General features: G+C 42.4%; 1 protein-coding gene across 7 annotated transcripts in view; it reads right to left on the reverse strand.

Annotated features, from left to right (window-relative positions):
* ARMC9 (armadillo repeat containing 9) overlaps window positions 1-27983 on the reverse strand; it is a 150329-nt gene that overhangs the window by 90805 nt on the left and 31541 nt on the right. For all 7 annotated transcript variants that reach the window (XM_026006266.2, XM_026006269.2, XM_072719182.1 and 4 more), the window contains 5 exons: window positions 25039-25196; window positions 20968-21066; window positions 9437-9471; window positions 5185-5296; window positions 2151-2243 (listed from right to left, as the gene is read on the reverse strand). In XM_026006266.2, the coding sequence (XP_025862051.2) occupies window positions 2151-2243; window positions 5185-5296; window positions 9437-9471; window positions 20968-21066; window positions 25039-25196 (497 nt within the window). The remainder of the gene's footprint in view (window positions 1-2150; window positions 2244-5184; window positions 5297-9436; window positions 9472-20967; window positions 21067-25038; window positions 25197-27983) is intronic.

Genomic DNA, 27983 nt, shown 5'->3' on the forward strand with positions numbered 1-27983 from the left:
ACTCTGGAACCTAAAAGGCAATGGAGCAAGGTCTTCCAAATAATAAAGGAAAATTATGTACAACCCAGAATTATGTACAAAAAATAAGGATATTTTCAGACATACATAATTTCAAAAAATCTACTTCTCACCCATCCTTTCTCTGAAAGCTATTAACTACAAGACATGTTCCACCAACAAGAGAAGGAAAAACAGTAATGCTCAAAAGTGTGGTTCTGGACCATCAGCAGTAGCATCACATGAAAACTTGTTGCAAATGCAAATTCTCAGGCCCCATTCCAGATTTACTAAACAGAAAGCACAAGGGCCCAGTAATCTGTGTTTTAATGAGCTTTCCAAGTGATAAGACTGTTGCACGCTAAACTCTGAGAACAGCTCAGCTAGGAGAACTCACTAAACAACCAGTTCAATTTCTTGGCTGAAAGAGCCATTTTATCTTGGTATCATGGTGACAGGGCATCCATGTTGGACGAGGAGATTTCCTGCTCTGCAGGTTCTCTGACCTTTTTTTTTTTTTTTTAAAGATTTAATATATTTATTCATAAGAGACATAGAGAGGGAGGCAGAGACACAGGCAGAGGGAGAAGCAGACTCCCTATGGGGAGCCTGATGCAGGACTCGATCCAGGACCCCAGGATCACACCCTGAGCCCAAGGCAGACACTCAACCACTGAGCCACCCAGGAGTCTCAGATTCTCTGACATCTTAAGATAGCTCCAGCTCATTCCTTACTTAAAATAAATCACATCAATTAAATATAATGACATGGGGAAGAAATAACATGTCTTCAGTGGCTACAGAGATCACAGCATTGTGACAAATCACAAAACCGAAGATGTCTTTCATTAGAGGACACGTTATTTTTTATATATACAACCAAGAAAGAAAAGAAGCCAAATAAACTACAACAGGCCATCAACTATTACATATGCTCCAATTTCCCAGAATCCTAAAATAGGGGAGAAAAATGCATCTCAGATTAAATGAAATAAGATAGTTTCAGAAAGATTCAATATAGAATTTACTCTTTGAATTTGAGTTTGCAAAGTCACAATATATTTTTCAGCTGCTTCATGCCTGATAAGTCGGTTTCTGTGCCATGACAAATATAAGCAGAAACAAAAGTAAAAGGAAATAAGCAAAAAATTTGAGAGACCATTTTACAAACTTAACACACAACTGTCTCATGGGGACAGTAAGACTACTTTCAAAGAATAAACAGGCAACCCCAAATTCTTGAACATTACTGCTTATGTGCATGATAAGTTAACATGTGATTAGTCACTGCTGGGTGCTGTTTCATCAGCGATCCTAAGGGGTATTGATATTTCACCCGATGTACACACTGTGAAGCTTAAGAATAGGGAAGCAAATGATCTAAATAAGATCATTTTAGATAAATATTGAGTGGAGATAATGAAATGCAGTGTCTATATATATGCCACGTTCAAGATCTTGCTCCTCCTGTCTAGCAAAGCCTGGTACTGATAACAGGTAAGGCGGGGGAGGAGTGGGGAGGGGAACCACCAGGTATTGGCTACTCTGTGCTGGGCACTGGGTTAAGTACTTCCCACATGTGACCAAACACAATCATCCCCACAACCTCAGGAGGTACGTAATGGCTCCTTCTCAGAGATGGGAAGCACCCTGAGACCCAGTAACTTACTTAAGGTTATCTGGCTCATAGGCAGTAGCGTTGAGTTTTGAAAACTTAATCTCATTCCAAATCTCATACTTTTCCCACCTATCTGGTCCAAAGCTGTATATAAATATAGTGTTAACATATCTTAAATCAGATGAAAAATAGAGCCAAGATGAAAAATAATTGAATTAGCTCACCTGCCTTGCCTGTCATTAAGTCATGCTGAACTTATAGGACTCATGGTTAAGCAGTGGAGTGAGGGAAAGAGTTGGGATTTGGGGAAAAGGAAAGATGACAGCAAAGAGCGCCAGAGTTCAATCAAGCAGTTCTAATCTGTTTTCGGACTCTATTAGAGGTGAAAAGGGGGCCAATGTCTGGGGCAAATAGCAGATCTCACCAGCTAACAGAAGGTCAAGGCTGATATACGGTTGCTAGGCTGAAAATACCATATAAGATCATCCCCTTGACATGAAGGCCGTGGCTGGGCTCTGGCCCATTTCTCACGGACCTGGCTGTGGCTGTGACAATCCAGGAGGTCGTTGCCAATGTAGGCTTCCAGAACGGTCTCCCTCTGCTCTCCAGGATGGGATGTGGTCAAGCGCTAAAATGAAGAAAAAGAAAAGTAATAGACCCACATCTTAATATGGAGAAAAATGTTCATATAGCACTATCTTTTAAATGACAGTAGCAGTAACTACACATTTAACCAAAGTAAATAATATACCATTGGGCGGTGGGGGGTTGGGAGGAAATGGTTACCCAGGCAACCAGTCAACTAACAAAAAATTACGATGTCATACTGCCTACTGGGTGATGTAGGAGTCAACTTACACACATGAAATCTCCAGAGAAGTGGTAAAATGCCCAGACTGTAAGTGTACAAATAAGGGAGAGGCCGGTCACCAACATCTAGTGAGGTTTTCTCACAGGAAAGGGCTCAAGAGCTGGCCCCTGAAGGATGAGCAGACTATTAGCCAGCATAGGGGAATACGAGCATAGTGGGGAGTGGGGGGTGGGGGGGCGGGAGCAGCAGTGTGTTATGGGTCAGGAAGGCATGAAAATACATGGTGCATGTGGTGGAGCTCAATGGGGCGTGGACACAAGGCAGGTTGTGGAAGACTTGAAGCAAATGCACTGCCAATAAATTAGACTTTATGGGGATCCCTGGGTGGCGCAGCGGTTTGGCGCCTGCCTTTGGCCCGGGGCGTGATCCTGGAGACCCGGGATCGAATCCCACGTCGGGCTCCCGGTGCATGGAGCCTGCTTCTCCCTCTGCCTGTGTCTCTGCCTCTCTCTCTCTCTGTGTGACTATCATAAATAAATAAAAATTAAAAAAAAATTTAAAAAAAAATTAGACTTTATACGATAGGGCCTGATGCAGCAATACTGTGTGTGTGTGTGTGTGTGTGTGTGTGTATGTGTAAGGAGTAGGTGAAGTTGTATTTTATAGATTTTGAAAGTCCTAAGTCTCTTGTGTTAAGGAAGAATTTACTTAATGTCCCTAGAGCTAGAAAAAAAATTTTGTATGGGAAGTGTGTAAAATGTGTGTGTGCATATGAGCATGCACAGGTGTGAATTATGAGAAAGTGACATAACTAAAGTGAGCAAATGTCCTTGCTTTTCCAGGAAAATCCTACTAACGATGCCTGAGATGGCAGGCCCCACTTCTGGCCGAGGAGGAGCTGGAGGTGTAAAGAACAACATGGCAAGAAGACAAGAGCAGCAGACCACCCCCAGAGTGAAAGGTGGTGGCCTCCAGAGGCAAGGTGTCGCTGACAGACTGGATCCCCAGCGGCTAAGCCAGGAGCCCTGAGGGGAGAGGGTGTGTCAAGAAGTGCCACATGTGGGGGCTGCCGTCCTTCTGTCCAGTTCACTGAAGCTGGGGCCCAGATGCTGGAATGAGGTGGAGGCGTGAGAAGCTGGAGGGGGACACAGACAAGATTTTTGGACACCTGTTTATTTTTTCTGGTGATTCTGTGACAACATGATTCACTCAGCAAAGGAATAGCCTGTCTCACCAAGATGCTCAGTAGCATGGGCTGAGAGGAAGTGCTGGGTGGACAAACTGGGAGCCAGAGAATGAGTCGGCTAACCTGAGCAGAGACAGGCCAGGTGCGGGGCTGGGATGGTCCCCCGAGATGACTCATGCTGCCCACCCAGCCTAGTTAACTGAGGCAGGCATCACCAACTGACCCCAGGACTCTTTCTGCTGATGTGAGACGTATCCCCAGGGTATTCCTTGGGACCATATTCCAGGAAGCCTATCAACCATCAGAAATGCAAGCAAGGAGACCTTTTTCTACAGAGATGGGGAAATTGCTCAAAGGCATTTTGACGCCAACATACCCTGAAATTCAGGGATCCGTGAAGGGCTCTGACACTATTACAAGCTACGTTGGAATGGATCATCCAGTAAAAGAGCCAACTAGTGTTGGCCTAGTGCTGCAGATCACAAAGTGTAGTCTGGGGAATTCTAGGGGTCCCCAACTCCTTTTCAGGGAGTCTGCAAGATCATGATTATTTTCATAATAATACTAAGATATGATTTATCTTGTTTTTTAAGATTTTATTTTTTTTTAAGTAATCTCTATGCCCAGCATGGGGCTCAAGCTCATGACCCTGAGATCAAGAGTTGTATGCTCCATCGATTGAGTCAGCCAGGGGGCCCTGATTTATCTTTTCCATGTTTATCTTTTCCATGGTCAACTTCCCTGAGGCTATACAAAGTGTTACACTGTGACAAATCAAATGGGGAAACAGATATGAGAATCCAGCTGTCCTCCATCAGGCCAGACATTAAAGAAATTTGCCAATATGTAAAACAATGTTGCTTTTCTTACTAAGTTTGTTTGGAAAATAGTTATTTTTTATATCTTAAAAAATATATATTTATGGTATGTATGTTCTAGCTTCATGAATACCTCACATGAATTAATATTTAAAATGTTCTCAGTTTTCATTTCTAATACTGGTAGATAAATATTGGTAGATAAAATTCACATAAACTAAAGCCTCTATGGTTCTCAGTAATTTCTGAGTGTAAACAGGTCTGAGAACTAAAAATCTTGAGAACCACTGGCTTAACTGGGACCAGTCTGAAGAGTTGGAAGAAAAGCAATAATTCAGATGAGGTTTGATTTCCCTCAAAGACTGGTTTGTCATGCCCACCCTTGCTATCTGCTCAAGTGGCCCCGTGGTCACAACTGAATGCAGATGTCTTCATGAAGCTGTCATGTGGGGATGACTCTGGGCTATCACACACCAGCCCTGCTGGCTGGGAGTGTGGCTCACAACTGACCACAGGGATGGGCTTGAAATGGCACAATATCAAACGACCAAGGGAAGGCAGTGGCAACACAGGGGTTTTTATAAAGAGGCCAGGGCTGTCTTTAGAAGCTTTTTTTTTTAACTTTAGCTCTTGGTGTTGGCAGGCAGCACGAAGAAGGATTTTGTAGATAGGTTACAAGATACAAGCAAGGTAGCCAGCCAAAAAGACCAACATGGCCTTTTTTTTCCCTTAACTTCAAGGGAAAGGTACGTACCCAGCGCAGAGCCTGCAACAAGAAGGCTTTCAAGCGGTCACTCCCCAAAATCAAATCCTTCTTCAGCTTCTCATAATCCAAGGAAGGCAGCAATGGGACATCCTTCAGTTTCCTATTCAGCAACACAAGTTCAAAGAGAGAGAAAGGGCAAAAGGGCACATCCATTAGACCTCCTGAGTCCTGGGACACCAGCAGCAGCTCCGCTGTTTTCTCTACTCCTAGAACTAAGTACAGGCTTCCACAGAGAGGGCTTTCCAGGCTGCCCACCCCCTAGTGTTAGTGAGCTCCGCTGTGCCTTTCCTTCTGGAGGTACTGGGATTTTGTTTAACACCTTTCCCAAAAGCAGGAGCCCATGCCTAACCAGGTTTAGAAAGCACTGTGCTCACATTGGGCCAGGGCTCCATCCAACGGGAATGGAATCACCTTGGAGGCACCAGAACTTGCCACATGGCCAAAGTCCTATTTAGAACCTGGAGCAAAGCCCGAAGACCAGCAGGCAGCAAGAGCTCTTCCCCAAAACCTGAAGCTGCTGGCCCTCTTAAGTCCGAGGAACCAACTGAGGGGACGCTAAGGGCAGACCAGGGTTAGGAAACCATGAAGAGGAGGTACACAGTTGATCCCCCCAAGGGCAGTAAAGGATGTATCAGGAAGTAGGGAGGGTTCAAACTCTGGAGAGAGTAGCAAGAAGAAAATTTGCAAACACTCCTCAAGAGGGAGTGGCTCAGTGGTTTAGTGCCTTCAGCTCAGGATGTCATCCTGGAGACCCGGGATCGAGTCCCACATCAGGCTCCCTGCATGGAGCCTGGTTCTCCCTCTGCCTGTGTCTCTGCCTCTCTCTTTCTCTCTGTATCTCTCATGAATAAATAAATACTTTAAAAAAAAAAAACAACAACAACAAAAAAAAAAAAAAAAAAAAAAAAAAAAAAAACAACAAACCTCCTCAAGAGGACTTGAGTGGAGCCCTCCAGGGATGCCTTACATAACTAGTAACTCACACACACACACACACACGCAGCCTCACATATATACCTCACATCACACACACACATACCACACTCATGCATCTACCCCACACATGTATTCCCACAACTGTGGTGTGGTGTATGTGTTTGGGATATGGTTATGATTAGTGACTGAAGACTTGCTTTCATGTTTGGAATTGCAGGTTTGTGGACTGGACTGCTCCCTCATGGGGCAGCACTGAACTGCCTGGTCTTCACAGTTTGTTTTGTTCAACAGGAGGGAACTGGAGTGCACGGAAGAATCAATGAAAAGGGAGCAAGGCCTGTGGTCTAGTTAACAGCGCTGTCCCCATGTTAACTTCTTCGTCATGGAAGATGTCACCGCTGATGTGCTGGGGGTTTAACTTCCTGTGAATCTATAGTCATTTCAGCATAAAACAAGTGAAAAACAAAAGCAAAACAACAATCTGGTTTTTTTGACACTCTGCAGGGAATATTAATGTTAAGATCAATACTCCTGGTACAATACTAAATAGGCTCACGAGGACATGGGTGAAATGATGCAAGATAAAGGGTTCCTGGGGCACCCAGGTGATTCAGTGGGTAGAGCATTTGACTCTTGATCTCAGGGTTCTGAGTTCGAGGCCCATATTGGAGGTACAGATTACCTTAAAAAATAAAATCTTAAAAAAAATGATGAAAGGTTCTTTTGTTTTTCATTGACGTGTAACTGAGATATATTACATTAGTCACAGGTGTACAGCATAATGACTTGACACCTGTATGCAGTGCGAAGTGGTCACTGCACTGAGTCTCTTTACCCTCTGTCACCATACAAAGTTTCCACGTTTTCTTTCTTGGGAGGACAATTTAAGATTTACTTTCCCAGCAACTTTTAAATTTGTAATACAGTGCTATTGACTATAGCTCCCATGCTGTCCACTGCATCCCAGGAGTTTTTATTTTACAAGTGGAAATTTGTACCTCCCAGTCTCCTTCACTCATTTCACTTATGTCATTAGTTTTAAAGGGCGGAAGAGAGATGGAGGTGAGACCTCTGGGGGGCAGCAGTGAGGATACTGAAAATTTTCTTCATATGTGCCTATAGCGTTCAACTTTTCTGTAATAAGCATGTTTTACATTATAAAGAAATATTACATGCTAGTTTTCTTAATGTTAGTTTTTAAAAGACAAAATGAGATCTTCTCAGAAGGCCCAGGGAAAAAGGCTAGAGACAGGGCATCAGATGAGATCTCAGTAAACACTACTGGGAGGCGGTTCACCTGTCCTGTACATTAAACAGCAGTGCCTCAAACATGTGCACACTGATTATTTTGACACTTATTTCCCTGAAGTAGATACTACTGTTTTTGAAAACGAACACAGATACCTTAAAAATTCCAATTCCAAATAACTGGCCAATATTCTTCAAAAGCATCAAGGCCATGAAAGACAGAGACTGAAGAATGATTTCACATAAAAGGAAACATAGACACGACAACCATGTCAACATGTGATCCTGCACTGAATGCTGGACCAGATAAAGGACACAATGGAACAACTGGGAAAATGTGAGGAAGGCCTGTACATTATGTGATATGATATCAGCACTGATTTTCTGATTTTGATAACTGTACCAGGCTTACACAAAATATCAACACCAGGCATCTGGGTGAAGGGCATAGGGGAATCCTGTGTACAATATTTGCAGCTCTGAAATTATTTCAATAAAAAAAAGATTTTTCAATTTAAAATTTAATAATTTATTTTTTTAAGATTTTATTTATTCATGAGAGATAGAGAGAGGCAGAGACACAGGCAGAGGAAGAAGCAGGCTCCATGCAGGGAGCCCAATGTGGGATTCGATCCCAGAACCCCGGGATCACATCCCGGGCTGAAGGTGGTGCTAAACCGCTGAGCCATGCGGGCTGCCCGAGAGATAATCTATTTCAATTTAAAATTTAAACCAGGTCTTATTCTAAATAAGAAAGTTCTGGGACGCCTGGGTGGCTCAGTGGTTTGGCGCCTGCCTTTGGCCCAGGGCATGATCCTGGAGTCCTGGGATCGAGTCCCACATTGGGCTCCCTGCATGGAGCCTGCTTCTCCCTCTGCCTGTGCCTCTGCCTCTCTCTCTGGGTCTCTCATGAATAAATAAATAAAATCTTTAAAAAAAAAAAAAAAAGAGCTCCATTTGGAAAGCCAAGTCTGAAATTGTTCTATAGCTGGGATGCTTCTTCTGGAGGAAAGAAAAGCTATCAAACGTGGGCCATAGTTTCTTGTCCATAATGGCAACATGAGCAGCTAACCTTACTGCCAGCTGAGCTGCTGAGCAGCCCCACATTTCTGTGGCCCAGCCACTCTCCCATTTTCCAAAAAGACTGAGTCATACCTTCTCCTTTGTCCTCTGAAGCCCCTTCACTGACTACCCACCCCCTCACTCTTGGCAGGGGACCTTGCCTCTTATACCCCTGGGAATAACATTAGCAAACATTCAGAGAGTTTATCAAGTCCCCAGCACTGCCCTAAGTGCTTTGGACACATTAACTCATTTTTATCCTCAAAACAATCCTATAAGAAAGTTATTATTGTCTTTATAAGTGAAGGAGCTGAGACAGAGAAGTTACATAAGTGGCCCAGGTCACAGAGCTGGCAGCAGAGGTGGGATTTTAACCCAGGCAGTCTGTGCTCATGGGTCAGTGTCAGACTCCGGCAGGACTGAGGAAGGAAGTAGGCCATGAGTAATCTAACAGCATCCAGTGAACCCCACAGAGGGTCACCAGAATTCACCCTGTCCTCATGCCTCTGCCGAAGGTCCTCAGCTTCCTTGTTATTGCAACATATTTACCTGATGAAGTTCCTGAACATCAGACATCCACAAAGGTGACAACCTCATTGATTAGGATAGGAATGCTCAGGCATGCACAAAGCTACCCTGTGGCCCTGCTCACATGTGAGCCAGCAGAGAACATAACATTTAGACACTGCAACACTCTGTTGACTGCCCTACGATGAAAGATTAATCTCTAGAGAATAGAACACACAGGTACAATTTAACATTTTTTTCCTTTTGATGCTATCTCTCCAAAATAAATAGAATTAATACTAAAAGATACTTCTAGTTTAACAGTGTCACTTATAATGACTGGTCTTTCCTTTAATATCCACGTGGAGCTCCAGTAAATCAAAGGTACTACTCTAAGCTAGGCTGTTAAGTGTTTATGAAAGTTACTTTGAATTCTAGTTTTACCTAGAGCTGTTCTCCATAACAAATCCTAAGAGCAAGTACTTACCCAGGTGCCAAGGAGGCTCTTAACATGGTTGAAGCCTGGAGATGGAGGAGGGGAACAGAAGAAGAGACACCGTGTTAAACAGTAAAAGCAGTGCATTAATCTTAAATCACTGTACTCACACAAAATCAACAGATTTGTAAAGTTTTTTATCCAGCAGTATTCTCTTATCATAATCATATATGATTTAAAATTTAGTTCAAACAGGGGTGCCTGGGTGGCTCAGTCAGTTAAGCATCTACTTTCAGCTCAGGTCATGATCCTGGGTCCTGGTATCGAGCCCCACATCAGGCTCCCTGTCCCTCTCCCTCCTACCCCTCTCCCCATTCATGCTCTCTCTCAAACAAATAATTTTTTTAAAAAAAATTAAAAAATTAAAATAAATAAACAAGTAAAAATTAGCCCAAATAGGGTTGCCTGCATGGCTCAGTTGGTTAAGCATCCAACTCTTGATTTCAGCTCAGTCCCTGATCTCAGGGTCCTGAGATGAGCCCTGTGCTGGGCTCTGTGTGAAGTCTGCTTGTCCCTCTCCCTCTGCTCTATCCTCTCCCCACCCCAGGCTCAAAGGCACACTCTCTCTAAAACAAATACATAAATAAAATTTAAAATAAAAATAAAATAAAATAAAAATTAGTCCAAACTGAAGTTAAGCAACACACTACTCAAGTATTTCCCAAGCTGTCCACCACCCTTCTTGGTTCATTGCAACTCTGCTCCAAGGAATACTCCATGAAAAAATGAGTGGGCTCTCCCCAAACTCCCAGGGGCGCTTAAAGCTGCCTAGTCAGATGTTACAAGAGAACAAAAGCAATGAAAATCACTTTATTATCCTGATTTTTTTCTTTTTTAAGATTTTCTCTTTGAATATAAAAATAATATGCACTTTGTACCAAGCCAAACACTATAGTGGTGTTTATAGAAAAATCCGCCTCCAATCCCACTCTCTTTTAACCTCACTTAGAGGCTTTTAATCCTACTTACAGGTCAAATCACTGCCAACTTTAGGGATATTCAATGTTCCACTTATTGTTTGTTTTGTTTTTGTCACTACAAACAATGCCATATTAAACATGTATTAAAATAGACTTGAGAAACAAAAAACCAAATGCTGTAACACTTGGTTAGACCAACTCAAACCAACTGTAAAAAATATCTTGAGAAGATAAGCAAAATCTAAGTATGGACGGCACTGGTACTATATGATACTAAGAATCTGTGTCACTTGTATTTGGCATTGTGGTTATGTTTGGTTACTGTTCTGTAAAGCCTTTATCTGTTAGATAAATATAGTGAATTACTTACAGGTAAAGTGATATGTTTGGGATAGGTTTTAAGGAACTCCAGGAAAATAAAGTAAGGAGAGGAGAAGGAAGAGATCTCAGCCCTCTGTGGAACCCTTCCTGGAGGGGCAGGCAGTGGTTCTCAGTCTGCTGTGTGTCACCACAGCTCTTGAATGGTCATTATCCACACATTGATTGCTATTATCCACACATTATCACATTGATTGTGATTATTTTGCAATTATTTCTGTGCCTTTCTCCTTCACCAGACATTGAGTTCCATAATGAGTGGAGATGTAGTACCCTCAATATATGCACCCAGCACCTGGTACAGTGCCTGGGCAGAGACATGTGATCAACACTTAATGAATGAATGAATGAATGAATGAGGATTGACTTCCCAAGATGGGCTCTCCAGAATCCTTGACTGATCCTAGTTGATGATTCCATTCTCTACTGCTTCCATCTGCAGTATTTATGGGTCACACAGATTCCCACCTTGGAGACAGCAAACCGTACTTTTAAATGGCTCATGATCATGTATGTTCTTATATTTTTTAATCCTTGACTTTTTTTTAAAATTAGAGGAAATGCCCATTCCTGTTATTGGCTTAAATAGCAAGAAGTTCAGAAAATAAATTTGAAATGTATCTAAATTACTCATCTAACACTTACAAGATAGTAAGTCAAATGAGTCAAATAAGGGTATTAGTCATATTAAAATATTAGCCTAATATAAACATAAAATAAAAATATTTTTAAATTAGTGTTATTGGCTACTTCATATATCCACAAATAAAATTCATCAACACCTTCCTTTTTTTCAATTAAAAAAACTTTTCCTATCATTTACTTATTTTTAAAATTTTATTTATTTTTAAGATTATATCTTTTTTAAAAAGGTTTATTTATTTTAGAGCATGGGGGTCGGGGGGGGGGGGGCGCAGATGGAGAGAGAGAATCTCAAGCTGACTTCCGGCTCAGCTCAAAGCTCAATGCAGGGCTCGATCCCATGACCCTGAATAATCTCCACACCCAACGTGGAGCTCAAACTTACAATCCCGAGACCAAAGTCCATGCTCCACCAACTGAGCCAGCCAGATGCCCCTTTCGATCTTTTAAAACACTGCCTCTGTTTTGCTAAACTTTGTATCATTCTATCTACTCTGTAAGAAATTAATTAAAAAACACTAAAAACTAACCCTTTTATAAGAAGAGGCAGCGTATTAAACATTACTGAGCTTTTATTATCCAATCAAGTAAAAAAAACAAAACAACACTAGAGCTGAGCTGTGGGAAGAATGGGCCAGCATGCTCAAAAGAGAGGAGCGTGTGCTCTTTCATTCATTCAGTACGTACCTACTGATTGTCTCCTATCTGCCAGGTCTCTGTGAGGCACAGTGATACCAGAGTGACCAATGCAAAGCCCCTTTCTCAAAGAGCTTACAACTCAGTGGGGGAGAATCAGTAATCAGATAACTCTCTGTGCCTCATCTGCAAATGGTGGCAATAGCAGTACCAGGGGTATGGACCCCTCTGAGAGCACCCAGAAAGTCAGCACGCTTCCCCTTCTTTTCTGCCTATCCACGCTGAGCTCCCCTCCCCTGATGGGGCTGCTAGAGCTGAAAAGTCCCGAACTCCAATCTAAGTTATGAATTTGATGTTGACTTTAACCCTGATTCTTGAGTATAAATTTGCTCAGAGAATAGAGAACTCACAACAGGCACTTCCTACCCACTGCATGAAGGCAGTTAATAGTAGTCAAACTAATAGTCAAACGTTGATAGTAACATATGAACACTCAGAGGGTTGCTCCGATCTTTTGGCCAAACTTTACTTTGGACTAGATTTATTTATTTATTTATTTATTTATTTATTTATTTATTTATTTATTTATTTTTTAAGATTTTATTTGAAAAAGAGTGAGAAAGCACAAACAGGGAGCAGCAGAGGGAGAGGGAGGAGCAGGCTTCCCACTGAGCAGGGAACAGGACAAGGGGCTTAATCCCAGGATCCCAAGACCACAGCCTGAACCCAAGGCAGACACTCAACCGACTAAGTCACCCAGCCATCCAACTTTGGACTAGACTTCTAAAGGTCATTGCTACCAGCTGCAGGTGCTGTTCTGTGTACGGGAAAGTGGACAGAGCTACAACATGCTGGCAAACAGTAACTCAAGAGGAGAAAGATGGGAGAAGTTCCAAAATCATCAGTCACAGTCAGAATAATAATTCCCCCGCATAAATAATAAATAAATATAAATAAATAAATAAATATAAATAAATAAAAATAAATTTCTCTCATGAGCTAACAATGAATTTTGAACATGGATGGACCAGCCCCAGACTGGATCCCCTTGCTAAGGAGCCGCCAAAGAGGCCCTGACTATGGCCCCATAGAGCACTGAGTGATTCCCAGATTTTATGCTGGGAGCTCAGGCAAAGGTCTCTATGGAAGCCACGTGCTTCACTGTGGACATGTAAATGGACAAGTGCTTTCCTGAGAGGCACAGTGAATGCAGGGCAACCTTTCAAAGTGCCAGTAGAAGACAGAACAATGAACATAGTGACCCATCAATTATTCATTGAGCACCTACACGGTGCTGGGCTCAGGGCAAGGCTCTCTGGACCGCTTGGATACCAAGAAGTGAATTTCTACCTGAGCAGAGAGTGAAATGGAAGCATAATGCCTCCATCACTGCTCAGCTACAGGCAAGAAACCTGAGCTTGGCCCTCAGCTGTTACTGCTCCCCAAAGCCAGTAGTCATGGGGTGGGGACAAGGATGAACAGGGTCCACATGAGTGGGCCAATAGCAAAATGAGGAACTTTGCCTATGATATGTGAAACATCAGAAAGTGTTTTGAGAAATTGGTCTAAGGTGTCATGTGACAAAGTATCCCTGACCAAAAGTATCTGCAGATGTACCGGGTTGGACTCTTCAAGAGTCTTTAGCACTGCTGAGTATTGTGAATCTCAGAATATGACATGTCTCAAACTTCATACATCAGCGGTTGGTTTTGGAGATGGGGAACCCCTCTAGGATTAGTGTCCGTAGGCACTGCATTTGGAAAAAAGCTGCTATAGAGGAAGGCAGCAGGTGTGTGCAGCCCAGGAGGGTCAGAGAGCAGCAGCTGTCACATCCTGAGGTCATGGAAGGTGCTGTTTGGGGCTGGAAACCTAGGACCAGGCCTACTTGTTATCAGCCTCCCTCCCTGGCCTTGGGACTAATGTTGAACCTCTGTGGCCACCTGTGCTGTGTAGAAGAGATGAACAGTGAAGGCAGGCCCCCTTGGCAAGCGAGCTCAAGGGGAGAGATGACCTAGAAGAGGTTAAATAACCACAGTGGGAGGAAATGTGCCTTAGCCATGGGACAGAAGAGGCCACAGCAACTGGGAACCAGAGGAACAGCCCCACCACATAGAGAAGGGACGTTGCTACAGCCAAGTCTGTAACAGGGAGGGGTAGTTGCATAGCACAGACTGCAGGGGTAAATTCAGGAGGGGAGGGTGGAAATAGAACCCTGGGCACATGGCATTTGGAACTGAAGCTAAGTTAAGTGGAGGGGGAATACCGAGTTCCTGAATGTGCTTCTCGGGCTTCCTGGGCCACCAAGGGCACCACTCGTGGCCCTGCCTCCACCCTGTAGCCTGTGGGCACCTGAGAGCCTGGGGCTTGGCAAGGTACACAACAACATGGCCACCTGGGGAAGTGCTGAGGCCTCCTGGGCTTTCTGTGACCAGAGCTGAGCGTAGAGAGACAGATGGGCATTAGATCACAAAAGGCTGTGGACTTCAAGCTGAGTACTCCAGACCTAGAGTAATGACAGGTATTAAGCAAGACAATAATGTAGCCGATGCCTGTATGTACCTCCATCCCTCCCCAAACTCGAGGGCATAAATGAACATGACCCAACCAGAAAAGTCACCACTGCTCCCCCATGGGCATGAAAAATCAGACAGGTAAGAGCTTTGAGACTGAGATCGATTAGAAAATGTTGCTTTAGCCAGGACAGAAAGAGGAAGAGCCTGAACAAACACAAAGGAACAAAGACATGGGGCAAGAGGGAGGAAGCCACTCAGATCCCTAGGGCTGCCTGAATGTAGGGCCCCAAGGAGGGAAGAGGCTCAAATGACTTGCAGGTGTTCTCTGGAGGATCATTCACCAAGACAGGAAGTACAGGATGGGAGACCACCTGTTTGGAGGAGGAGAGTAGCCTGTTTTGGGACATAGAAATGATGTGCATATCAGACATTCACAGGGAGAAGGCTTATAAGTCTGGGTCTGGAAGTCAGCAGAGAAATCTGAACTAACGGTACAGTCACTCTCTGCCAGTCATGGTCTCACCAACTGGTTGAGATCAAAGGTAGTCAAGCCTCAAATCTCAGTGTAAGTTCAGGTATATGATGGGTGCAGGGGTAGCAGGTGTAACAGGGAGAGACAAGCTAGGTGTGCAACTCCTCCTCAGTACATGGAGCATGAGGCCCAAAAAGGCTGCCTTGAGATGTAGTGGCAAGGCAGACAAAGAGTAGGCCTCTTGCCGAGACTTAAGAAAGTGACATAATGGACAATGTAAGGACTGAAGGCATTGAACGTCAAGCCAAAGCCATGGTCCGTCCACACAACAGCAAGCTCTAGGAAGAATCCTCCTCAGCAGAACAATGCCACGGCAGTAGTCTCTTGAGCAACTGCATGAAGCCATCCCGAGAAAGGGCTGCCACCATCAGCCCCAGCCCACTGCAGGTTTTTACTGCTAAGGAAGATGGCTGATTTTGAAGTAAACGCTTTCTAAGGTTCACATGTTCTGAGCCTTAAATATATATAATGCAATCACACCTGGCAGTATTTTAACTTATTCCCAATGAGGTCTACTTGGGAGTTGCTGAAAAGAGTTAATTCCCAAATGGATTATTTTCCCAAATAAGGATGCATTTAAATGGAAACTTCCCCAGCCAATGAACCCCCAAACCACAGGTACCACTAGGTGGGACTTGGGAATCACCTAAGGAGCTATGTTTGGGTTTCCACTTTTAGAGTCAGCACTGGACTCTGTTTTTTTGTTTTTAAGGTTTTATTTATTAATTTTTTTCTTGAGAGACATAGAGAGACAGGCAGAGACACAGGCAGAGCAAGAAGCAGGCTCCCTGTGGTGAGCCCGAAGCAGGACTTGATCCCAGGACTCCGGGATCATGACCTGAGCCAAAAGCAGATGCTCAACCACTGAGCCACCCAGGTGTCCCAGCACTGGACTTTGTATCACAGTCAGCCCGCCTCCTCCCCACTCCTGCCCTAGGATGGACGCTCTCCATGGGTAAAAATGGTCACTCTCCTCCATCAGGCTCTCCTTTCCTGGGGTTTCTCTGCATTTGTGCTTGCCCAGTACAAACAGAGAGCTAAGAAGACAGACAGACCATGGTGCTTTCACATGCTATCTGCAGCATACAAATATGTGTGCTGCATGATTATTAGAAACAGCAAAATACTGAAAAGCAACCTAAAGGTTTGCTAGAGGAATGGTTAAATGTACCATACTGCTCTTAACTTAAAATTCTAAAGGATAGGGCAGCCCGATGGCTCAGTGGTTTAGCGCCGCCTTCGGCCCAGAGTGTGATCCTGGGGACCGGAGATGGAGTCCCACGTCTGACTCCCTGCACAGAGCCTGCTTCTCCCTCTGCCTGTGTCTCTGCCTCTCTGTGTCTCTCATGAATAAATAAATAAAATCTTAAAAAAAATTCTAAAAGATAAGGAAAATATGAATAAATCCAGAAGGACACAGAAAACTCTTTAAAATGTACTAAGTTCAAAGAGACAGTTTGCAGGGTGATGTGTATAATAAAAACCTTAATTCTACCTGATCTTTAAAGTCTGGAGGGATGAATGTGAAATAGTCAACAGGGTTACCTTTGGAGGGAGAGGAGATGGGGTAAATGTGAGGGAGAGAAGGGATTTGTGTTTACCATTAGTCTCTTACATATTTTCCAGTGAGAAAATATTTGTGTATTACTTGTACAATCTTAGAAAACAAAAAAATCCCCACCTCTTCTGCCCTGAGGGAGAAGCCTCTCTTCTTACAATTATCCGATTGCCAATAATATAAAATCAGATTTATCTTGTATCCCAGTAAATACTAAATCCCATGGTTTGGAACTTGAGTTGGTAAGGACTAAAGAATGACAAACCAGGGGTTAGGGTGGCAACAGGCAATCAAACTGTAAGAGTCTACCTGAAAGAGTTCTCTTTTCAAAAAAATCAATCCCATCTCCATTAATCCTTCTGGGAACATCCAAATTTGATCATCAGCTCTGCTAAGAGGAGTGGAGTTTTGGACACAGTTACCTGGGAATGAACTAGGCCCCACTCATGGCATCTCTTCTGCAGGGCCCTGTATCAGCATAATTCCCCTGCTCCAGATAGTAAATTCCTGAATTTGTAGGTTTGGGAGAGATCGGGACACACATAGCCCTGCTCCCTGTTTCCTGGGAGGGAACGAGTGCTCCCAGGGAGCAGAATCAGTCCTGCATGCAGCCCTTCATCCCTGGCTGCTAGTGGTGCTGGTCAGGGGAGGGGTTTGGCCAGAGCTGGCCGTGACTGGGTGGCCACATTTCTTTAATCCCAGGATTTAAATGTAGGAAACCCACTCGTCTACAAATGAAATCCATACCTCAATATAAGTTTCAACAGAGCTGATGGCAATATTGTCAGCTCCTTTTTCCTTTATTCTTTTGTCCTATTTTTCAATTGGCTCAGAACTCAGAAGTGTGTTATTTACTGAGTTCTTCTGAACTTTCAACAGTGAGGGTGCAGAAGGCCAGATTCTTCTTATCAGCCAGTTTTAAAAACCAGTATCAAACATACAAACTTTATGGATACCAGCAGCATTTTGATGGGCCCGGCCCAGCAACTTTATAGGGTACAATGAATGGAAACACTCAAGGTCAACCAAATAGAAAGTTGCTGATCAAAGGATCACACTGAAAACGAAACTGGTCTATGCCCATTTTTTTATCTTGAAACTGATGGCGTTCAAGATGGATGGCGTTCAAACTGATGGAAACTGGACCTAGCATTGACTTTAAACCCCTGGCAAATAGGAAAGCGGCCCTCCTCTCCTTCTAAATCCTAAATCCTACTGTTCAACCACTAGATATCCCAACTAAATTATACCCTAATTTCCTCTTCACACATCATAAATCCAATGTCATACATTGACCGTAGGCATGCCCAATCAACTACGTTCTGTTATAGTTTTACAACGGTGTTACAGTAACTCATATCCACTTTTTATCTCTTACAGAGAAATCTATGGGACTAACGCAGCTTTTATTGCCTGTTCCTAAGTCAGTGACTCACAAGAAAAAAAAATGGTTAGGAACTAAGATAAACAGAGCTCATCCTCTCTCCTCTGGTTTCTAAGGCCTAGAATATGTACCTTAATGCCACCATAATAGGGAAAGATGGTAGCACTAGCCTCTTAACAAAAAACATTAATGTCTAATGGGACAAAATACCAGATATGTTGTGCCCCCCTCCCTTTTAAACTGCTCCTTATTAACATGATATCCATTGTAAATAAGCTGGATGCATCACTCTGCCAATAGAAAGTGGAAATATAAGGATGCTTATATATACAATATAGGATGGGGTTTCCCTTAGGGATGGTGATTCCCTAAGATTTCTGCACGCTAAAACTATGGTGGCCACATTCTAATTTTTTTTTTTAATTTTTTTTTTAATTTATTTATGATAGTCACAGAGAGATTGAGAGAGAGAGAGGCAGAGACACAGGCAGAGGGAGAAGCAGGCTCCATGCACCGGAAGCCCGACGTGGGATTCGATCCCGGGTCTCCAGGATCGCGCCCTGGGCCAAAGGCAGGCGCCAAACTGCTGCGCCACCCAGGGATCCCCTGGTGGCCACATTCTAAAGCACAGACCCTACAGCTTCTATTATCCACGTGTCCATGTGCGGCAAGGCCACCACCATCAACAGCTCTATAATGCTTCTGCGAGCAGCTGGGTGATGGGGTCAAGGACATTTGCTTTCCGTCACATTGCTATGTCCTTTCTGTGAAGATCCACAAAAGAAACTGGAAGTCTAAACGGCCCAGAGAGAGTGTCCGTGGCCCAGGAATGGTCTGTCTGGGGAATGTGTGGTGGGCACTGGGGCATTTATCTCACTGCTGTGCTTCCTAGGCTGTGTGTGTAGCATGATGTTTCAGACAGACGCAGCAAAACTTAGATAATAAACATTATGCAACCATCTCTCTTTCCCTGGAAGCAATTCATGCACCTGCTCACTTGTCCCTGTAGCATAGGCTCTGATGAAGATCAGAACCGGGTCCCTGCCTCCTTCTTTAGGTGTACGTACAGCAGCTCTGACATGCATGTTTGGTACTAGCTTAGCCATGCCTTCCTTGTATTGTCCTACCTTCATTTTCCTTTAACTACAATTTCTTCCCCTCTCCCCAGCATTACTGAGATGTTCTTGACACAGGACACTGTGTACATTTAAGGTGTATGAAGTGCTGCATTAACACACGTATATATTGTGAAATGATCATAGCCTAATAAGGTTAGTTAACACGTCCATCACCTCACAGTTCCTTTGGGGGGTAGGTGAAAGCATTTAAGATCTGAGTAACCTTCAAGTATATAATATTGTTAATATTAGCCACCACGCTATGCCTTAGATCCCCGATCCCCAGAACTTATTTATCTTATAACCAGAAATTACACCCTTTCACCATCTCCACTTCCCCCACCTCCCAGCCCCAGGGAACCAACACTCTACTTTCTGTTTCTATGAGTTCTAACCACAATTTTGTTCTTTCCATTTTCTATTTTTATCTCATATTTTGTGTTTTCTCATAAGCTGCTTCAAACCTACTTGAGAATGAAGTAGGGTATAAATTTTTGCATATTAAAAAAGGCCTCTGTTGATGAAGATCCTAATATTAATGTGTAGACCCTCCCCCTTAATCAAAGCCATGGCTCTGATCTATGGGGGTACCTCAGGATCCCCTGGTGCTTCCTTCTGAGCTGAACATGCTTGGCTCTACCATTTAGCCTGTCACCCAGGTGGTACATTGGGGTGAGCTCCAGGGACATGGGTTCAAGAACTTTGAAAATGTCCTTAGGAGACACTGGTGTATTTGCTCCCCTGGTTAAGAACCCCAACTCAGGGGCACCTGGGTGGCTCAATGGCTGAGTGTCTGCTTTCAGCTCAGGGCATGATCCCGGGGTCCTGGGATCAAGTCCTGCATCGGGCTCCCCCACATGGAGCCTGCTTCTCCCTCTGCCTATGTCTCTGCCTCTCTCTGTGTGTCTTTCATGAACAAATAAATAAAATCTTTTTATTTTTTTAAATAAATAAAATCTTAAAAAAAAAAAAAGAACCCCAACTCAACACCACATCCCTTTGGATGAGCTATCCTTAGAAGGACGCAGTATCACCTACATAATATTTTGCCCTGGGATGCAAACCCTGAATCTAATCATGAGAACGTAAGAAAGACAAACAGAGAAATGCTCTGTTTTTTTAAATGAAGGAACAACTATAAAGGACATGGCTCAACTGACAAATTGGAAAATGCCCAAATTAGATAAGAATATCATAAAGATATTAAACTTACTGAAGTTGATCACTGTATGGTTACATAAGAGAATACTCCTATTAAGAAATGAACTCTACACTGGAGTAAAAGGCCATAACATATGTAATTTATTCTCAAATGGCTCAGAAAACAGACGTGTATGTGTGTGTTTGTGTGTGTCTGTGTGTGTGTAGAGAAAGTAAACACATGAGTAAAATGCCAATAGTCACTGAATCTGGATAAAGGGTATACAAGTGTCCTTTGTGCTATTTTTATGATTTCTTTGTAAGTTTGCAATTATTCTGAGTAAAAAGTTAAAAAAAGAAAAAAGAGAGCACCTGCCTTTGACTGTACAGCTTCCAATATGGCAGTTATTTTAAAGAAGAGAATGAAGTTTCCTTCCTTTCCTACTGATTTGCTAATTGTTACCAGCTCTTGGCACCAAACAGCTCCAACTGGCGCCTCTCTCCCACCACCCCCAGGATGCCAGTTCCCAGCTGCTCACTGTTCAAAAACAGCTTTCTTTTCCTTCTGGGACTTTACAGACTTCTGAAGCCAGCTGAAATGCAGACTTCTGAATGTTATTTGCCCATGCTCTTTTATTTTTTTTTGTTAGGCTACTTTTAAATTTGGGGGGCAGCCCCAGCCCTAGGGCACAGAGCCTCACCGTCCCAGGTCTCGTGAAGTCCACACTGTGCGCCAGGCTCTGCCGCATCTGGTCACTGAAGAGGCGGACACACACACTCTGGAGGTACTCCGGGGTGATCTGCAAAGAGGACACGAGGATGGCTGGTGCAAGGCACAAAATGCCCCCTGTGACATTAGGGCCCCAGAAATTATCAGAGCTCTCACCAGTTTTTCTGGGAGGTATGCAGATGGAATTTTGCTTTAACATAGGACCTTTGGGAGCTAAAGCATTGAGTCTGACAGAAAAAAAACTGCTAACATACTGCAGGTATGATAGTGGGGACTCATGTTTTAAATTATGTAATTCCACTAGATATACTCCCAGTCATATAAAATAAACTGATTTTAAACCATTTGTGTTGTGTGTGTGTGTGTGTGTGTGTGCATGTGTGAATTCAAGCAATAAAGTCAATTGGGTAGCCAATGTGTGGTGGAAAGAATAGTGGGCTTAAAAATCTGAAAATCTAACCTCAAGCCCTGGACTCAAGAAAACCAACAGCTTTGTCCCTTGCCTTCTGACCTGCTGAATGAAATAAACAATGTCTGCCTCTGTGGTTCACAGTGACAGAGTGAATGAGATCACACATATGCCTGGCACAGCCCAGCTCATTACAGAATGAATGATGGAGGCATTTTTTATTGCATGCCTGCCAGCGTGAGGCTGCATTGCTGTGCCCACCAAAGCTGTTCAATTCTTGCCTTTTTTTAGTGCCTTCTCACCCTCTTGTTAAGCAACTGTAACTCAGGACTGGTATATAGCATCTCAGGTGGTAATCTCTGAATGTTGTCTTTTCATTTTACATCTTTTCTTTTTCTACAAAGAATGAACATTTAAATTTTACAAGTGCCCCAACCTCTCTCCAGTCCCATCTTTCCCATACATCAATCTCTGGAGGTAACTATTAACCATTCTTCACCCACCCAACCTTTTTTTTTTTTTTCTATGCCTGATTGCTGGAGGAGAACCTCCTTTTCCCCAGCCTCATGATTCCATGTGGTGAACTCCCACATGGTCATATAACCGGCCCCTCTCCGCATCCTTACTCAGTTGTCCCCATGCGAAGACTACTCAACTGATTAATAAGTTAGAAAGAGATGCACCATTTCCTCTCCTTGGAGGACTCCATCAACCCACTGGAAATTTCTGGTCTGCTTCAGACATGTGAAAGGCTGTGCATCCATGGCAGATGTCTGTGCTCATCCCTTGACACTCAGCTCTATGTGAAGTGACTCAGACAAAGAAGTGCCCCATCTCAGAGCTGCACTTCTCACATGATTCTGCATCCGCTTCCTCTGAATTGTGATAGTATCAAAATGTAAACATTCCTTTCTCATCCTGTATTTTTAACCTTTCTTTACATCTTTTCATTGTCTATAACATAAAAACACAATTATAGTTCATATTAAAAAAGCACCTTCCCCTTCCTCTACCCTAGGTCCTCACCTTTCGACCACCCATTCAGGATTCTTCTGTCACAGCCAAAGTCCTTGAGAGAACTGCCTCTGTTTGCTGTCTCACCTTTCCTGGATCTTTCTACCTGCTACAGTTAGGCTTCCAGCTGCATCACTCCATAGTTCCCATGGCAAAGGCCACCACCACTGACCTCAATGTCAAAAATCATTGGACACTGTTCAGTTCTAGCATTTTAAAGTTTTCTGTGGCTTCTGAGACTCTACATCAACCTCTTATTCCTCAAACTGTTTCCTCCTTTGACTTCTGGAACTGCTACCAGAACCATATCTTTAACAAGCATATTTGATTATGTCACTTTCTTGCTTAAAACAGGTGAATGAGAAAAAAACAAACAAACAGGTGAATGAGAGGAAAGGACACACATAATCAGTAGACTAAAAAGCAAAATATAAATGGCCAACAAACATGAAAACATATTCAGCCTCATACATAATTAAAGAAATGCAAATTGAAACATTTAGAACACCAAGTTTTACTTACCAAGCCAGGAAAGGGTTCAAAGTATAATTAGTTCAAAATATAATAGTGTCTGATGTTGGCAAGTGTGTGGAGAAATAAACACCTTGATATGGGTAAACTCCTGGGGGGTTTGGATAAACAATTTTGAAATCTTGGGAGAAATGATTTGTCAACATCTATCAAAATGTTAATGCCTATAACCTCTGACCTAGCAAGTCCACTCTTAGGATCTTACCTTACTTGTTTTCAAAAGTATACACTATATACAAGAATGTTCATTGCAACATTTTTTTTGTTCTAGCAAACAAAAAATCTAAATGTTCACCATCAGAGATCTAAAAAATTATGGTTCACCCTTAGAATGGCATAATGTATAAGCCTAGAAAAGAACGAGGGTAGTATGGTCATGTGGAAAGATTTCCAAGATATACTGAGAGTAAAATAGCAAGTTTCAGAAGAATAGTGGGTCATAGGATCCCAAGTATATGTAGGCTGCATGCAGACACATGCATATGCATAGAAATGTTTGGAAATAATATGCAAGAAAAGTTAATCTTGAATGCTATTAAAGAAGGGACACTAACAAACTGTATAGGAAGGGGCTTTTGCTCTTCACTATACATTACTCAGACTTGTTCTAATTTGTTACCACAAATATGTATTTTTTTACATTAAAAACAAGCCAGTTAGGGGCACCTGGGTGGCTCAGTGGCTGAGTGTCTTCGGCTCAGGTTGTGATTCTGGAGTCCTGGGATCGAGTCCTGTATCAGGCTCCCTGAGAGGAGCTGCTTCTCCCTCTGCCTGTGTGTGTGTGTGTGTGTGTGTGTGTGTGTCTCTCTCTGTCTCTCATGAATAAATAAACAAAATCTTAAAAAAAAAAAAAAGAATATACGATTCAATATTAAGGAAAAAAAATTAGAAAATTTTGGGTGAAATAGAGTCAATTTTTGTAAAACAGGTATATTCAAGCACTGAAAAAAACACAGAATGTTAACAAGTGTTATTACTAGGTAACACAATTACAGGTAATTTTATTTTTGCATAGTTCTCTATTTCTAAAATTTTCTATAATACATATTATTTCATAATCATATTTTAAGTCATTTAAAAAAATTATTTTATTTAAGCGATCTCTATGCCAAACATGAGGCTCAAGCCCACGACCCTGAGATCAAGAGTCATGTACTCTACCCCCTGAGCCAGCTAGGAACCCCACTAAAAACAATTTTAAATACACTACCTCTCATTTGTGATAATACAGAACTTAATATATGTACATGAGTAAAGAACTGGAGAAATCAGAATAAGATCAATAGACTGGGTCAATGTCAATGTTCTGGTTGTGTGATATTGTACTATATAGTTATGCAAAATGTTACTATTCGGGGAAACTGTGCAAGGTGTGCAAAGACTCTTTGCATTATTTCTTAGAATTGCATGTCAACCTATAATTATCCCATTTTTAAAGAAAATGTATATTTCCACAGAGAAATTTTATTATAATTTCTAATTTTTTAGTAAGTGAAACACTAGAGTCATTCTCATTAAAGTCAGGAATAAGTCAAGGAGGCCCATGACCATATTTTTCAACAATGTTCCACAGTCTTAGCCAGTATGCTAAGAAAAAAAGAAAAGTCATTATAAATAATGAAACAAAACAAAAATATCATTATTTGAGGATATTATGACTGCCAATCTAGAATACAGGAGAATCAATCAAAAGAATCTATCAGATTAAGAGTTCAGAAGAGTAGTTGTATCAATATGTGAAAATCTGTAACTTCCTTTATACCAGTAGCTTATTTCCCCCTCATTTTTATGCCACTTCATATTATTTTTTCCCGTTGCCAGACAATTTATTCTTCGCTAATGTTAAGAATAAGGTAGAGAAATAAAGATGTGGTCAATAGTATGTCAGGAAAAATGGATAAAATACTGTAAGCAGCACCATAACTGGGGTGGAATGTCAGTGTGGTCTTCTTTCTGCACTTGGCTTTGCGAAGTACAGGGGCAGGTGTCACTAGCTGGGAGCAGCCAGGAATCCCATTATCAACAAACCCCATGCTCTTAACACTTCTTTAGCTCCAGACGCACAGGCAACTGGGGAATCTTCCTTACCATCTTGCCACTGACTGTGGCCTCCAGAGAATCCACCAGCTCTGCTGTGACCCCAATGAGATTGTGGTAGTCCGCCTGGATCTTATTGTACCGCTTCAGGTATGTCATTGACCTTCGCTCGGCTTCTACCAGCTGCTGGTGGAGCTGCTGTGACGTTTCTAGGAAGACAATTTATATTAAAACAAAACAACAGTAAGAAAACCCCATAAAAAAATAATGATGTTCGGGGATCCCTGGGTGGCGCAGTGGTTTGGCGCCTGCCTTTGGCCCAGGGCGCGATCCTGGAGACCTGGGATCGAGTCCCACGTCGGGCTCCCGGTGCATGGAGCCTGCTTCTCCCTCTGCCTAGGTCTCTGCCTCTCTCTCTCTCTCTCTCTCTCTCTCTCTCTCTCTCTCTGTGTGTGACTATCATAAATAAATAAAAATTAAAAAAAAAAATGATGTTCTTCCCAAGCAAGGATCATTGTCTCCTCTCAGAAGATTTTGCTATGATGATGAACTTGACATTATTTGTGTTTAACACTTGGCTGCTATTTCTTGACACATTTAATTTTTTAAATATATATATATATATATATATAGAAGTTTGATTTGCCAACATATAGCATAACACCCAGTGCTCATCCTATCAAGTGCCTCCCTCAGTGCCTGTCACCCAGTCACCCCATCCCCCCCACCTCCCCTTTCACTACCCCTTGTTTGTTTCCCAGGAGTCTCATGTAATAAATGGTGCTGGGAAAATTGGACAGCCACATGCAGAAGAATGAAACTAGACCACTCTCTTGCACCATACACAAAGATAAACTCAAAATGGATGAAAGATCTAAATGTGAGATAAGAATCAATCAAAATCCTAGAGGAGAACACAGGCAACACCCTTTTTGAACTTGACACATTTAATTACCAAGTGCTTAATGACCACTGATTTTCAGTTTCTTGTCTCTGGTAGTTCAACTGAACCATCATTGGTTTTCCTCACACAATCTATTTTCTTGACTGAGCTACACACAATTTCTTTCAGTTTGTTCTATGTACAACAAACAAACTCAGTGTTTCTACAGTCAGCCCACAGACTGGATGAACCACACTTGCATCTTTTCCTGTTTTTTTTGTTTTTGTTTTTTGTTTTTTTTTTTTGTCCTGTGAAGTTATCTGGGGAACTCTAAGTACCGGCAGGACAGTTCCTCATGAAGATCATGCACAAATTAGATTTCAAAACCTCTGTTTCATGATTATGTGTAGAAAAGTAAAATATTTTAATTATTAAGACCCCAAATATCACATAATAATGAACTAATATTATTGGTTAGCATCCTTCAAATTTCAGTATTGAAAGTTAACTTTAAAAACTCTTCTGGCATGGGGGCAGCTCGGGTGGCGGTTTGGCACCGCCTTCGGCCCAGAGCGTGATCCTGGAATCCCAGGATGGAGTCCCACATCGGGCTCCCTGCATGGAGCCTGCTTCTCCCTCTGCCTGTGTCTCTGCCTCTCTCTCTGTGTGTCTCTCATGAATAAATAAATAATCTTTAAAAAATAAATAAATAAAATAAAAACTCTTCTGGCATGAACTTATATCCAGTACTTAAAGCTTTGGAGAACATCTCTGGAAATCATTTATTGAATTTTTTCTTAAATATTATTAGAGAGAAGGAGTCACTACCATATTCCTATGTTAAATATTATTTTTTTAAGATTTTATTTATTTATTATCCATGAGAGCCACAGAGAAACAGGCAGAGGCATAGGCAGAGGAAGAAGCAGGGAGGTCAATGCAGGACTCGATCCCAGAACCCTGGGATCATGACCTGAGCCAAAGGCAGAAGCTCAACCACTGAGCCCCATAGGGTGCTCCCCATGCTAAATATTAAAGCTTTTTATATGTACAAAACTCTAAATTACATAGCTAGAAATTCCAATGATGAAAATTCTACAGCATGGTTCATAATTTCATTTCGTGGTAATGAATATTAAAGAGCATCTGTATGGACTTTCTCAATGTGTATCGAGTGCCAGATGATGAATGAAGTACCGAAACCCATTAACTGGGGCAAATGACCTCAGAAATCATCAATATAAAAGTCACCAAAGTAGTCCCTCTTGAAAGGAGACTGCACCAAGGAACATATCCCCTCAGAAACTCACTGTACAATTAACTAAATGTAAGGGACTACTGGTGGCACCTCGGCCTCAGGAACCCAGAATTGGAATTTATGACAATTTCGAAGTATGGTACACCTGAGGGAAAAGAGGCTTCATTGCCAGCAGCCACAGGAAGGAGAGAAGTGGGCAGTTGGGGTGGAATACTTGCCACCAGTTCAAATACACCATTTAGCAGAACAGCCTGCTGTATAAAGACACACCTTGTAAACACCTCAGCTGGCTACAAACAGGACTTGACCATTACTGGAAGCTTTTGGGGTCTCAGCTCCAAGATCTCAACTTTATTTCTGAGCGTTAAAAAGGATTTTGACTCTTCTTTCCTTCTCAAACATTTTATGAGACAAGGACAACTGAGCCAAAATCCCTTGCTGTGCAAGAGCTCAACCTTTCTTTCCTTATATTTTTAAAAGAGTTTATTTATTTATTTGAGAGAGCATGGGGAGGGGCAGAAGCAGAGGGAGAAGTAGACTCCCTGCTGAGCAGAGAGCCCCATCCCAGGACCCTGGGATCATGACGTGAGCGGAAGGCAGCCGCTTAATCTTAATTGACTGAGCCACCCAGGCCCCCTAAGAGCTCAACTTTTAGTGGAGAGGTCTCATTAGAAATTCCATGTTATATTAATGAAACTGTCTCAGTCATGCTGGGGACATGACATGATTTATTGACTCTTCATATGTCAAAACTGATATAATTTGTACCAAAATCCAAAGAACTACATCTCAAGTTTGTTTGTTTGTTTTTAAAGATTTTATTTATTTATTCCTGAGAGACACAGAAGCAGAGAC

Source organism: Vulpes vulpes, chromosome 9 (genome assembly GCF_048418805.1).
Source record: "Vulpes vulpes isolate BD-2025 chromosome 9, VulVul3, whole genome shotgun sequence".
Taxonomy (NCBI): domain Eukaryota; kingdom Metazoa; phylum Chordata; class Mammalia; order Carnivora; family Canidae; genus Vulpes; species Vulpes vulpes.